General features: G+C 33.3%; 2 protein-coding genes and 1 long non-coding RNA gene across 4 annotated transcripts; all 3 read right to left on the bottom strand.

Annotated features, from left to right (window-relative positions):
• Positions 1–550: 550 nt before the first annotated feature.
• Positions 551–4,172, bottom strand: LOC117319704 (leucine-rich repeat protein soc-2-like; the record flags this gene model as incomplete). The annotated part of the gene is given in 3 exon segments (XM_033874468.1): positions 551–718; positions 847–990; positions 3,465–4,172. Coding segments are annotated over 2 exon segments (268 nt in total), but the record flags the coding sequence as incomplete, so codon positions are not given.
• A 2,398-nt stretch (positions 4,173–6,570) lies between these two features.
• Positions 6,571–7,470, bottom strand: LOC117319706. Its single transcript, XR_004530803.1, has 2 exons — positions 7,063–7,470; positions 6,571–6,701 (listed from the first exon to the last, which is right to left on the bottom strand). It is a non-coding gene; the product is annotated as an uncharacterized LOC117319706 (long non-coding RNA).
• Positions 7,471–7,605: 135 nt separating this feature from the next.
• LOC117319705 (leucine-rich repeat-containing protein 20-like) lies at positions 7,606–13,086 on the bottom strand. 2 transcript variants are annotated; one of them, XM_033874470.1, is made up of 4 exons: positions 12,951–13,086; positions 10,311–10,454; positions 8,666–8,833; positions 7,606–8,332 (listed from the first exon to the last, which is right to left on the bottom strand). In XM_033874470.1, the coding sequence occupies exons 1-4, from the start codon at positions 13,012–13,014 to the stop codon at positions 8,187–8,189; spliced, it is 522 nt and encodes a 173-aa protein (XP_033730361.1). In that variant the 5' UTR covers positions 13,015–13,086; the 3' UTR covers positions 7,606–8,186. The 2 variants fall into 2 exon arrangements, with proteins under 2 accessions (XP_033730361.1, XP_033730362.1); XM_033874471.1 differs by lacking the exon at positions 10,311–10,454.
• Positions 13,087–13,247: the final 161 nt, after the last annotated feature.

Below are 13,247 nucleotides of genomic sequence, written 5' to 3' on the forward strand. Positions count from 1 at the left end.
TTATAGTAATAGTAATCAATAACTTAAACAAACAATAGAGACGTGTAATCAGGATGTCATCTTGTCATACAAAGTTAAACTGTGTGTAGGCACATCTTTCTCAGTTCTAATGACTGTTCAATTAATAAGCATGTCAACTTCGTATTAATGTAGAATTAAATAATACGGTGGCTGAGAAGGGATATGATAAAAATGGAATTATTGGGTGCGAACGAAATACAGCAGTTTACAAGTGAATCAATCACATTTTGTAGTTTACACTTTGACATGAAAGGATTCGACATCTTAAGAATATGTTTTAATCGATTTAAGAGCTTAATTTGATATATCTTTATGGTCAGTACACATGTATATACATAATTACTGCATGTATAATTAATTCCTGTATATTTATATGCGTTCGTAGCCCTTCGGCTGATTACGAAAGTATTAGCAAGTCATCAGTAAATATCATACAGCCAGTTTCATCATCCGTAAGTTTTAAACAAACTAACATATTATACATCCTACTTCAGAATCTGATGATCCTGACAGCCAGTGAAATACGTACCAGAGATTGCATTCTTGCCCATCTTCAGCACCTTTAGATTAACAAAATGGTAAATGACTTGTGGTACTTCACGAAGGCGATTCGTCGAGAGATCTAAATTATTCAGCTCCGAGATCGAAAGTATTTCTTCCGGTAACTCGGATATGGAGTTATGGCTGAGATTTAGTTCTGAAATATATATTGGAAATACGAGAAAATACAACATGGTGTAGTTGGAACTAAATACAACATTTAGTTGAGGATTAACAAATTAGCACAATACGTCGATACTGAATAGCACACTTATGCGGGGATACCTCGGAGTACGTTGAAATTGGCTGCTAACTTGGGTGGAACTTTCTGTAACTGGTTCTGTGATAAGTTACAGGACTGTAGAGCCGTTCCTCTTAGAACCATGTAAATGGCATCCGGCACCTTCAGCAGACTACAGTCAGACAAATCTACAACAATAGAACGTTACATCAGGACTCACTTGATTCTAACTAGTGATACGTCTAAATTAAATGTCTTCCTATCCATGTATATGGCAGAGATTATTTAAAGGAAGGGCGATACTAGATACCCCGAACTGCTTTCTTAAGAACAGCTGATGTCATATACATACTTGTATAGCGATAATAAGTATCCATTAGCTGTATGTATTAGTGACAATTAGTTGTGAGCATTAGTAACAATTAGTTGTATGCATTAGTAACAATTAATTGTAAGCATTAGTAACAACTAGTTGTATGTATTAGTAACAATTAGTTGTATGTATTAGTAACAATTAATTGTATGTATTAGTAACAATTAGTTGAATGTATTAGTAACAATTAGTTGTATGTATTAGTAACAATTAGTTGTATGTATTAGTAACAATTAGTTGTGAGTATTAGTAACAATTAGTTGTATGTATTAGTAACAATTAGTTGTATGTATTAGTAACAATTAGTTGTATGTATTAGTAACAATTAGTTGTATGTATTAGTAGCAATTAGTTGTATGTATTAGTAACAATTAGTTGTATGTATTAGTAACAATTAGTTGTATGTATTAGTAACAATTAGTTGTATGTATTAGTAACAACTAGTTGTATGTATTAGTAACAATTAGTTGTATGTATTAGTAACAATTAGTTGAATGTATTAGTAACAATTAGTTGTATGTATTAGTAACAATTAGTTGTATGTATTAGTAACAATTAGTTGTATGTATTAGTAACAATTAGTTGTATGTATTAGTAACAATTAGTTGTATGTATTAGTAACAATTAGTTGTATGTATTAGTAACAATTAGTTGAATGTATTAGTAACAATTAGTTGTATGTATTAGTAACAATTAGTTGTATGTATTAGTAACAATTTGTTGTATGTATTAGTAACAATTAGTTGAATGCATTAGTAAAAATTGTATATATTAGTAACAATTAGTTGTATGTATTAGTAACAATTAGTTGTATGTATTAGTAACAATTAGTTGTATGTATTAGTAACAATTAGTTGAATGCATTAGTAAAAATTGTATATATTAGTAACAATTAGTTGTATGTATTAGTAACAATTAGTTGAATGCATTAGTAAAAATTGTATATATTAGTAACAATTAGTTGTATGTATTAGTAACAATTAGTTGTATGTATTAGTAACAATTAGTTGAATGCATTAGTAAAAATTGTATATATTAGTAACAATTAGTTGTATGTATTAGTAACAATTAGTTGAATGCATTAGTAAAAATTGTATATATTAGTAACAATTAGTTGTATGTATTAGTAACAATTAGTTGTATGTATTAGTAACAATTAGTTGAATGCATTAGTAAAAATTGTATATATTAGTAACAATTAGTTGAATGTATTAGTAACAATTAGTTGTATGTATTAGTAACAATTAGTTGTATGTATTAGTAACAATTAGTTGAATGCATTAGTAAAAATTGTATATATTAGTAACAATTAGTTGTATGTATTAGTAACAATTAGTTGTATGTATTAGTAACAATTAGTTGTATGTATTAGTAACAATTAGTTGTATGTATTAGTAACAATTAGTTGTATGTATTAGTAACAATTAGTTGTATGTATTAGTAACAATTAGTTGAATGTATTAGTAACAATTAGTTGTATTAGTAACAATTAGTTGTATGTATTAGTAACAATTAGTTGTGAGCAATAGTAACAATTAGTTGTATGTATTAGTAACAATTAGTTGTATGTATTAGTAACAATTAGTTGTATGTATTAGTAACAATTAGTTGAATGTATTAGTAACAATTGTATGTATTAGTAATAATTAGTCGTATGTATTAGTAACAATTAGTTGTATGTATCAGTAACAATTAGTTGTGTGTATTAGTAACAATTAGTTGTATGTATTAGTAACAATTAGTTGTATACATTTATATAGAATCATGGGTCCCTTAACAGGTATTCGTAAAAATACAACAAGTATTAGTAAACAAATCATAATCCCCATAAAGATCACGTCAAAATCATAATTTCCCCTTTGCTAATAAATGAATCAAATTACATTGACCGGTAACCAAATCAAAATGCAGTTTCATCCATATTCCTTTTCATAAGGAAAATATAATTGGGAGAAGTTAATTAATATTTCCTTCTTAAATTTTTTGATGCTTGCATATGAAATTTCTTATAGTAAGTTAATGAATGTTTAAGAAACGTCGATGAAACCGGGGCCTGTAAACACCAGCACTAAGTGTGAGACAACAGCTACCTCATACATACGAGCACGCGTGTACTTGATGTTGGCGTATGCACATCACGTGTAGCTCAACTGTTACTATATATATCTTCATGAGCAAAACTTGATATTTTTTGTACCACACAGTTGTCTTTGTTATTTAACAATAGTTCAGGGTTCAACTGTACAAAAATTGGGTGTAGTAATTAGTGTTAGTATATATCAAACTTACCCAGAATGCCGTTCTCCTTGGCTGATTGTAGACGTCTAGCGATTTCGGCCACTTCGGCTGCTGCCTTTCCTCTCTACCTCTGTCGCCATCACTTCTTGTCTATATATAACTCATTATTCCATCCCATTACCAAGGTTACAGAGATGCTGCGCCAGTCATAATATATCACACGAAAAACGGGATTCGCATAAAGATTATATATAAGGGTTTATAATTGGAATAAAAGTTCGGCAATGTCGTACTAATGGAATGATTTTTCTCGGTCCCTTAAATATTGTTTTTTAACCTATACATAGTCTATGAAAACGTCACCTTTCCTTATTTAGTGGACACCCCTTTTATACACTATAATGCCAATGGTGCACTCCATCCGGACTTACAGATAAAATAGTGTTCGAACTGGAATCTACAAAGGTAAAATGAGAAATTATTCGCCCCCTCCAAGACAATTAACAAGTTTTGAAACCTGTCAAATCTTCAGACTACATCCATATGAAGTGTGTCTGACGTACGTTCAACTATTGCAACCTTTCCTGCTTACGGCTGTCGGCTAATTTGGCGTCCGTCCGACTGTTTGTCCATACGTCTAGCCAGAGTTTCCTCTGGTCCTGACCAAACATGGTGTCCGAGCCAGAGGAAACTCGGACTACTAAATTTCATATGACGTATTTCGAGGAAAGTTGGTAGAAAGAAAGACGATGGAGGTAGATATGATATGTTGAGTTAGGTAAGTCCAATTTACAGCTATGGTCGCGGGGTATTTCATGTTTGCACGAGTTTTTATCACATTGTTGGAATATCGGAATGGGTGAGCATTAAACCCCGGCTACGATACTATATAAATTACTTGGTAATTTATATCATGTAGTAGTGACTCTTATCATCATTTTAATAATATAATGTTTACAGTTCGATTGTAACGTATCGTTGACAGCGTCATACAACTGGCGCAGGAACATGAAACGATCTTAATTCGTTTTGACTTAGCCAATCACAGATTAAGTCATGAAAAGGGATAGTATACACGGTTGGCTAAGCAAAAACTTTATTAGTAATATTATGAAATGCTAATGAAAAGTATTTTTGTAAATTGTTTATATTATACATGCAGATTTATTTAAACAATATCGTATTTCCTATCATCTTGATAACATTAATGCGTATGTATATGAATGTTGAGTTAAATCCAGGCCCTGACATTAATGGTATGTCGATTTTTCATTTGAATGTTCGTAGTTTTCGTAATAGATTAAGTTATATTGAGGATATAGCAAGTGAGTATAGTATTATATCTCTTACAGAAACCCATCTCGATGATAATATCTCTATGTGTGATATTAAATTGGAAGGTTTATATATTTACGTTATGTATAGCATAATTATTACATATCTATTGACATATTGCTCAAGACTAACAGAGTTAATTTCGATAATACATAACTCAATTTTAAAACACCATTATATTTTATTTCACTTATATAGTTAATATTACATTATAACAGGCGATCTCGTTTTCTGATTACTTAAAGATCTTTTTTATTTTCTGTTCATATTAGTTTTATGAATTCATACATGCTTGGTCTAGTAAAATAATATGTTTTTATGAACTTACTTCTCAACTCTCTGTAACATTGACATTTGATTATAAAATGGTATTCATCTTCTATATCTCCATTATTACATACATTGCACTTTCTAATGTTATGTGGTATATTATTATAACGCCCAACCTCTACTTTTAATTTATGTGATGACATTCTAATTTTACTGATTTCCTTTAAATATTTTGTACCTATTGGAATACTTAAATATGTTTTGCAAACCAATATCATCACTTATATACTTATATAAGGCACACTTCGAAGTATATTCAATCTTTTCTTTACATTCTTGTTGAAATATGATGTGTATCTTGAATTTAACAACACTGAAATCTCTATCGCTCATACTATAATAATACCACAAATATCCTAAGCCCATTAGAAATACTCATTATCTAACATTTCTTGGTAACAAGATTGCAAAATATAATTGTTTGATTTAAAATAAATTAAACCATTTGATCATTCTTAACTTACGAATACTGCTCATTGGTATTCTTCCTTATGCATAATAAATCATACAAACAGGTTACTCCAATAATATTAGAAGTTTACACGACAGGAAACGTTTGACAGGCTGTCATGTAACCCACGAATGTAATCAGGCGGAATAGGACCTCATGTACGTATAGGAGTAACAATCAGGTGTGCTTTTCTTAACCCTAATATTTATTTACCAAATCTAAAGTGTAATTTTTCTATATCTGGTGCTTTATGCTCTATCGTCGGACACCCAAGTTTTGATTGCACTACACTACACAGTGTAGTGTAGCGCAAGTGACTGTGGGTATTCGACGATGAGGAAGTGACTGTGTACACGGCCTACTGTACTTGGTTGACCCTAGGATTCTGTCACGAGTTGATGTCTAATGATTATTCCACTGGAATTGTGTCAGCTTTCTCGACAAAAAACACGGCGAAATTTGCAATAAAATAATAATAATAATAAATAAATAAAAACCAAAACAACAACATTAAAACGGACTCTAATGATTGAATGTATTAAATGGGAGGGTCGTCATATAAACATGGACTAAGAAGTGTTTCAAAAACTGTCGAAGCCGGGAAGCCTTGGTTCACAGCTACCCATAACCAGTGAACTTAACGTGAGAACTGAACTTACTCATCTTCGCTAGCCAAAGCTTCTGATGACGTTCGTGGAGTGTAACGTAATCAGAAACCTTGGCTAACGAAGATGGTGTTTTCTTTACTTTTTATCACCCAATTCAAAGAAAAACAGACACTGCCTTAGTGAAGGAATAGCCATTTTATTATCAATTTTATAATCGTGATCACCCTAAAAGTGACCATAACAGTAGTTATCCAATGACGCCTCGGTTTTTCTTTGATCTTTTGTTGGCGATATATTGCATACTATGTGATATTTCAAATATCACATATGTGATATCTGAAATATCACATGGCATTTCTTATTGGTCCATGCCTCAGTCTTGAGGCGGGGCCAATTTCAAATGTGGGCGTGACAAATGAACAAAGACAGGAAATGCATTTCAAACAAAATTTAATGAAATACGAGTGCCGTTTAGAAATTTTCCGTCTTCTTTCTTCACCTTGTATGCACGTACAGCCCTGCTGCGATGTAACGTTCTGTCCATAATGAGTTGTTCATCAAAACCTGACCAAACAGAATATAAAACCCTGTTCATATTTTATTAAGTAAAATTTATTTTAACAGGTCAGTAAAAAAAGCATACATTACATGATTACATATAAAATTTCAGTCATTTAAAAAAAATGGTTATACAGATTACGCTAAATGTAACAATATACTTTCGTTGCACAAAAATCCTATCATAAACAAAATCGTGATGAAAATGATAACAAGACGAGTGGATAAAAATACCGATTAACCGATTCATTGATTTCTTTAAACAATTTCACGGATTTTGAAAGGATTTTGTGACATTGTGAACGTCGAAATTTACGATAAATATTTCATTTCACAATTTGTTCAAACGATATGATTTTAGACTTACCTGCATGGTAAAGGGAAGTAGCGCAGGTCCTCTTTCCGGAGCGGTTTGTGTAATTTCCCTCAAATCCTGCAGCCTTTCACATGTTTTTCACATTACCATTCAGTTCATTTACAACAATTGGCTGAGTTAATTCCTTGGTATCAACTATTCCAATGTCAGTAGCTACCGTGTCACTATCTTCAAGTTCATACTCATACTTATCTACGGCCTGTGATAATGTTATATCGTCGAGGTCAGTGAACACATCGACATCAGTGATCAGTACCTGATCCGTCATGGTTGACAGTCTCACTAAAAATGAATGGGCTACTGTGACAGAAAACAAAACGTGTCAGAAATTGGCGGGAAACATATCACAGTGACAGGTTCTGATCAATTTTATAGCTCCACCCCTAGGCACGTGGGTGACAAAACATCGGCTGTCATTGGATAAAACAGATACAAAATGGGTACTCGTGACGTATCGCATATATCACACTCGTGCTACGCACTCGTGTGATATATCCGATACATCACTCGTACCCATTATGTATCTATTACGTATCTGACCGTGCTGTAAAAGGCAATGGAACATATGCTTCAAAATATAATTAGCATTAAAATCCGTGGCGACAAACAATACACACCGGATATCACATCACATCATATCAACAGCAATACATGCTTATAATTCATAAATAGGTATAAAGAGTAAATTATATGATAAGGACATGTATATAATTCATCAATTAACAAACATTATCGGTATGTATATACTCGCACTAAAGCATTAACATATAAAATGACCAATCGTCAAAGCTTAATGTTACAACAAATTATGACGTTATTCAATACAAATTTAGAAGTACTATACCGATATGTCAATATTACAAACATCAGTGAAAGTATTCTTGTTTCTATGTAGTCTTTGATACTGACATTGTTTTTTCAGTGTATTTACAGAATCTTGAGATGTAACATTAGATTTTTGTGCTAATATCTAAAGATAATGGAAGACTCAATGTAGATTACTAAAACGTGAAAATATATACAGTACCTAAAACATATCTAACCATTGAAATGTGTATACGGATATTTTGTACTATACGTGTTCTGTATTAAATGTTCTATCAATAAGACTATCGTCAGGTATCCCCCTCTCCAAACCTGTCCAGCAGTACTTTGATTTTTAACTCTTGCAGACGACATGCCACTTCCGGTGTTAACGGGTTGCCGCGCAAATCAAATTCTTGGAGAGAAGGCATTTGTAGCAACCTTTCAACATCAATGTCTGAAACGAAAAAAGTTGTTACTGAAGATTTGTTACTTGATTAAGGTCTTAAATGGAAACTTTTATTTAATTTGAGTGCCGCTGAAAATATTCAAGTAATGTATATATAAAGGAATTCCCCTGGTCATATTTTCCATATTATGTATTTGCTTACTTCATGTACTTGAAATGATGTAAAAATTATTGTCGTTGACTTACATTATATAATAAAAAACATGTCATTTTGATATAACATAATCACAAGTACAAAGTGTAATAATAAAAAAAAAATATGTGTGATTTTGATTGGGTTTGTTTAATAGGTTAGACTCGAGAGCACTTATCTTGTCTTACCGGCGATGTGATTGTGGTCGATTTTCAGTCGTTTTAAGTTAGAATATTGGTACACAATGTCTGGTAGACAGGTGAATTGGTTCCTAGAAATGTCCAATGTTTGTAGGAAAGTCAGCTCACTCATTTCCTCCGGGAACTCGGACAGATTATTATCACTCAGATCCAGCTCTGAAGGAAACAATTTAGGACAATCGGGATAGTTACATCATACATGAGAAGTATGGAACGCCCAATTAACATATATTCAATTAATTGAACCTATCTTCAAATAATTGAAGATAAGTTTAATTCAATTAAAGACAGATTCGATTTAATTGTACCTATCTTCAATTAATTGAATATATGTTAATTTCGCGTTCCATAGAGAAGTCATGGTAAAGTGAGAGACCTAGAACCAGACAGGCAGTTCAAACAAATACATAACTGCAGTAAACAAAACAAACACTTTAATTGAAATTTTATATCCCATACATTTTTGTAGCGTAGTGCAATCAACCGTGGTATCGAAAATCCAACAAAACGTAAAACTTCAGATTAGTTTTATAGAAACATGCGTTCATAAAAACCGTTTTCTTCAATGTAAATGCATTTTTAAATGAAAAGGCATATTACTTCACGTAAAAACTGGACCCCGGATGTTCTGGAGGATTACATACATTTGTCTCACTACGTAGTTATGACAAGTCAAAGTAATGTTACGCTCTGAAAAGTGACATTCATCGAAACAATGCCATGGGTTGTTAACGCAATTGTTGTTGGTAACAAGCTGTCGAACTTTGTATCAAATGGAAATCAATGATCTGAATATGTCCCAATGATGACGCGCGCAAACTAGGTTTTACCCTGCACCTCTTGAACCAAGACAATGATAAGATTTTATATTTTCTCATAAACATATAAAGTGTAGAGAATACAGATACTGCAAGTTTATCCATCAGCAGTCGAAGTCGCGACATTGAGAACAAGCCCTCGTCAAGAATATTTAACATACTGTACGGCATTACACTAGTAGTTTTTGGTTTTGTATTGTTTAAGTCCTATCAACAACTATCGTCATTCAAGCAATAACGGAAATGGAAGGAATGGATGTGTCACTGTCTTTTCCGTGTTCTGTGATTTACTGTCAGTAAACTTCTAAAACACCTAGCTTTCTCTCTAGTTTACACATCAGGACATCACTTTATCACTTTATAACTCTGCAGCGTTCTTAGGTGAAAGGTCAAATAATGGGTCCGACAAGCTGCCACTGGAACAGGAAACGTTATTGGAGACAGAGCTTAACCAGGGAACTCTTTTTTTTTCTGTTTGGACAGGGGGATTTTAATCCTTGAGAGATGGGAATTCAATTTTGCATAGACCTAGGGTATATGTCCATCACCAACAGAGGGGTGGGGTCCAATATGGGAAATTTTGTTAGGGGCCTTAAGGATAAAATAATATGGTCTGGAGCATTAAAGGCAAGAAACCAATTGGGAATAGAGGTAAACCTTTAAAATCCTTCTTCTATTTGGATAAAGATAAATTTTATCATATTATATTCATTTATTATCCTATTTAAACCAGTCTATATAATCAGGGACGTAGATACTATGTATGTCCTTGTTATAATCTATCACGTACACGATACACTGGTATAGAGCATCACCTTGAATTGTTTTGAATGTTGTGGGAAATCGTGGTGGAACTCTCTTTAATTGATTCTTTGAAAATGAACATGATTGTACAGGTGTGTGCTTCAGGAAGATGTACACGGCATCAGGAACTTTCATTAAACCACAACTCGTCAAATCTATAATAGAAACAAAAATCGCTGTACATTTCACATCATGCTACATATTACATATTGATACATGGGAGCATAGATATCCTACAATAAGACCACACACACACACATATATATATTTACATCACTCCCTTCTTCAGCTTAGTAAACTCTGACTGCTAATAAATTAGCATATACACAGTGAAAAAACAACAAATGGCTGAAGCGTACAGTTCCTAGAGAACATTTGACCATGTCACTACTAACTCTGTGTTGATACACACTGCTTGACAACAATAGTTAATCTGAGACGGAAATTGTGGATTGTGAATATATCAATTAATCAAAAATGTAAAAGGATCGAATTAAACAACAAGAGGCCCATTGGCCTTAACGGTCACCTGAGTTTTGATATATTTTAGCATATTTGGCCGATGTGACCTTGAATGTAAGTCAAGGTCATCCATTTATACAAACTTGGTAGCCCTTCATCCCAACATGCTTAAGACTTAATATTTGGTCTCGGGGCCTTTTAGTTATCAAGAAATCCTTTAATTTTTTTTAGTATATTGACCCCTGTGACCTTGAATGAAAATCAAGGTCATCCATTTGAACAAAATTGGTAGCACTTCATCCCAGCATGCTAAAGATTTAATATTCAGTCTCTGGGCCTTTTGGTTATAAAGAAGAAGGCATTTAAACATTTTAGTATATTTAACCCCTGTGACCTTGAATGAATTGAAGGTAAAGGTCATCCATTTAAACAAACTTGGTAGCACTTCTCTCCAGCATGCTGCAGACTCAATATCAACACCATGGGACTCTTGGTTATTGTGAAGAAGTCGTTTAAAGATTTCAGCCTATTTGATCCCTCTGACCTTGAATGAAGGTCAAGGTCTTTCATTTGAACAGCCTTGGTAGCACTTCTCCCCAGCATACTACAGACCTAATGTAAACTCCCTTGGACTCTTGATTATTGAGAAGAAGTCGTTTAAAGATTTCAGCCTATTTGATCCCTTTGACCTTGAATGAAGGTCAAGGTCATTCATTTGAACAAAATTAGTAGCCCTTCACTAATGCATGCTACAGACCAAATACCAACTCCCTGGGACTCTTTGTTATTGAGAAGTTGTTTAATATTCAAGCCTATTCTACCCTTTTGACTTTGAATGAAGGTCAAGGTCATTCATTTTAGCAAATTTGGTAGTTCTTCACCCCAGCATGCTACAGACCCAATATCAACTCCCTTGGTCTTTTGATTATTGAGAAGAAGCTTAAGTTGTTTAAAGATTTCAGCCTATTTGATCGCTGTGACCTTGAATGAAGGTCAAGGTCATTCATTTGAACAAACTTGGTAGCACTACACCCCAGCATGCTACATACCCAATATCAACTCCCTGGTAAACTTGGTTATTGAAAAGAAGTCCTTAAAAGATTTCAGCCTATTTGAACCATGTGACCTTGAATAAAGGTCAAGGTCATCCACTTGAACAAACTTGGTAGCCCTTCATCCCAGAATGCTACAGACCCAATATCAGGTCTTTGTGCCTGTTGGTAATTGAGAAGAAGTTGAAAATCTAAATTGTTTGACTGATGACGCACGACGCTATCTCAGGTGACCTAAAAATGGTGAGTTGTTTCTTTTTATTTTATTAACAATACTGGTGTCTTTACGTAGATTTACTGGAATTATATTATCATGGCTGCTGTAGCTTACCGACTTCGCAACACACCCGAATTTTATTTTCTTCAAAATGTACTTAAACAATTTGTTTGATGTAAGTATAAGGATTGCATCTCATTTTGACTGCGTATACAGTAGTATGCCCGCAGTTGGCAACAAACATCAAAGGAAATGTCTGTTGCCAACTGCGGGCATGCTACAGTATACGTATACACAGTCAAATTGAGGTACAATCCTATATGCATAAATGTATTACATATAGTATTATCATACTAGAACATGTACAGAACATCTACTACCATGCAGGTAATCAAACACAGACTTTCCTATTAAATTAGAAGATTTTAGTCATATTACAGATGGCCAACAGAAATTTAAACCTTTATCATATTCAAGATGGCTGCCATGGCACAACCACAATAACATTACTTGAAGGTCCATACATCGTCTACAGATAGTTCATTACAAATGGTATCTTCACAGATTTGGCACAAATTATCAATCATGGGCATTGCATAGAGACATATTTTTATGTGGCTATTCTTGCTTAATTTTATCAAATATACATGTATCAATACATATTTTATCAGTGTACATGAACCAATATGTTCATCTGGTCCACATGCATCTATCATATAATACCTATAGGCTATAGCAGGTGTATGGATCCTGAAATATAACCTATATTAATTTCTATACATACATGTAACATCATAAACATGGACAGTGAGTTCGGAATTGCCTTGGGCGTCCCTGTAACATTGAAGCAGAGACCTATATAGTATATAGGTCTCTGATTGAAGTGAGGGAAATTTCTCCCAAATAAATAATATGCTTACCAATTATATTGCTTTCTTTTGCTTCTTGAAGACGGTTTGCAACCAAAGCAGCCTCTGCAGCCATGATTACAGGATGTTGAATGAACTTGTATAACTACACGTGATCTTTGTTTACAAATAACTTTTGACTCTTCGGCGTCGAAGTTAGAGAAGTGATATAGCATCACAATCAAACATACGCTTTTGAAAAGCGCCAACTTATTTGCTACCGCTGTAAACATTTCTGCGACGCCGGAGAGTGGCAACAAAATAGTTTCAATATGGCGGTCTGAAAGGAAACAGGGAAATACTCTTTAG

This window comes from Pecten maximus, unplaced genomic scaffold (assembly GCF_902652985.1).
Source record: "Pecten maximus unplaced genomic scaffold, xPecMax1.1, whole genome shotgun sequence".
Lineage (NCBI taxonomy): Eukaryota > Metazoa > Mollusca > Bivalvia > Pectinida > Pectinidae > Pecten > Pecten maximus.

Bases quoted from the DNA above. Each gene is read 5' to 3' on its own strand.
- LOC117319705 (XM_033874470.1), bottom strand. From the start codon at position 13,014: ATGGCTGCAGAGGCTGCTTTGGTTGCAAACCGTCTTCAAGAAGCAAAA. The intron at 10,455-12,950 runs GTAAGCATATTA...TTTCTATTATAG, and splicing joins AAAAGAAAGCAATATAATTG to ATTTGACGAGTTGTGGTTTA. The intron at 8,333-8,665 runs GTAAGACAAGAT...TTTTCGTTTCAG, and splicing joins CGACCACAATCACATCGCCG to ACATTGATGTTGAAAGGTTG.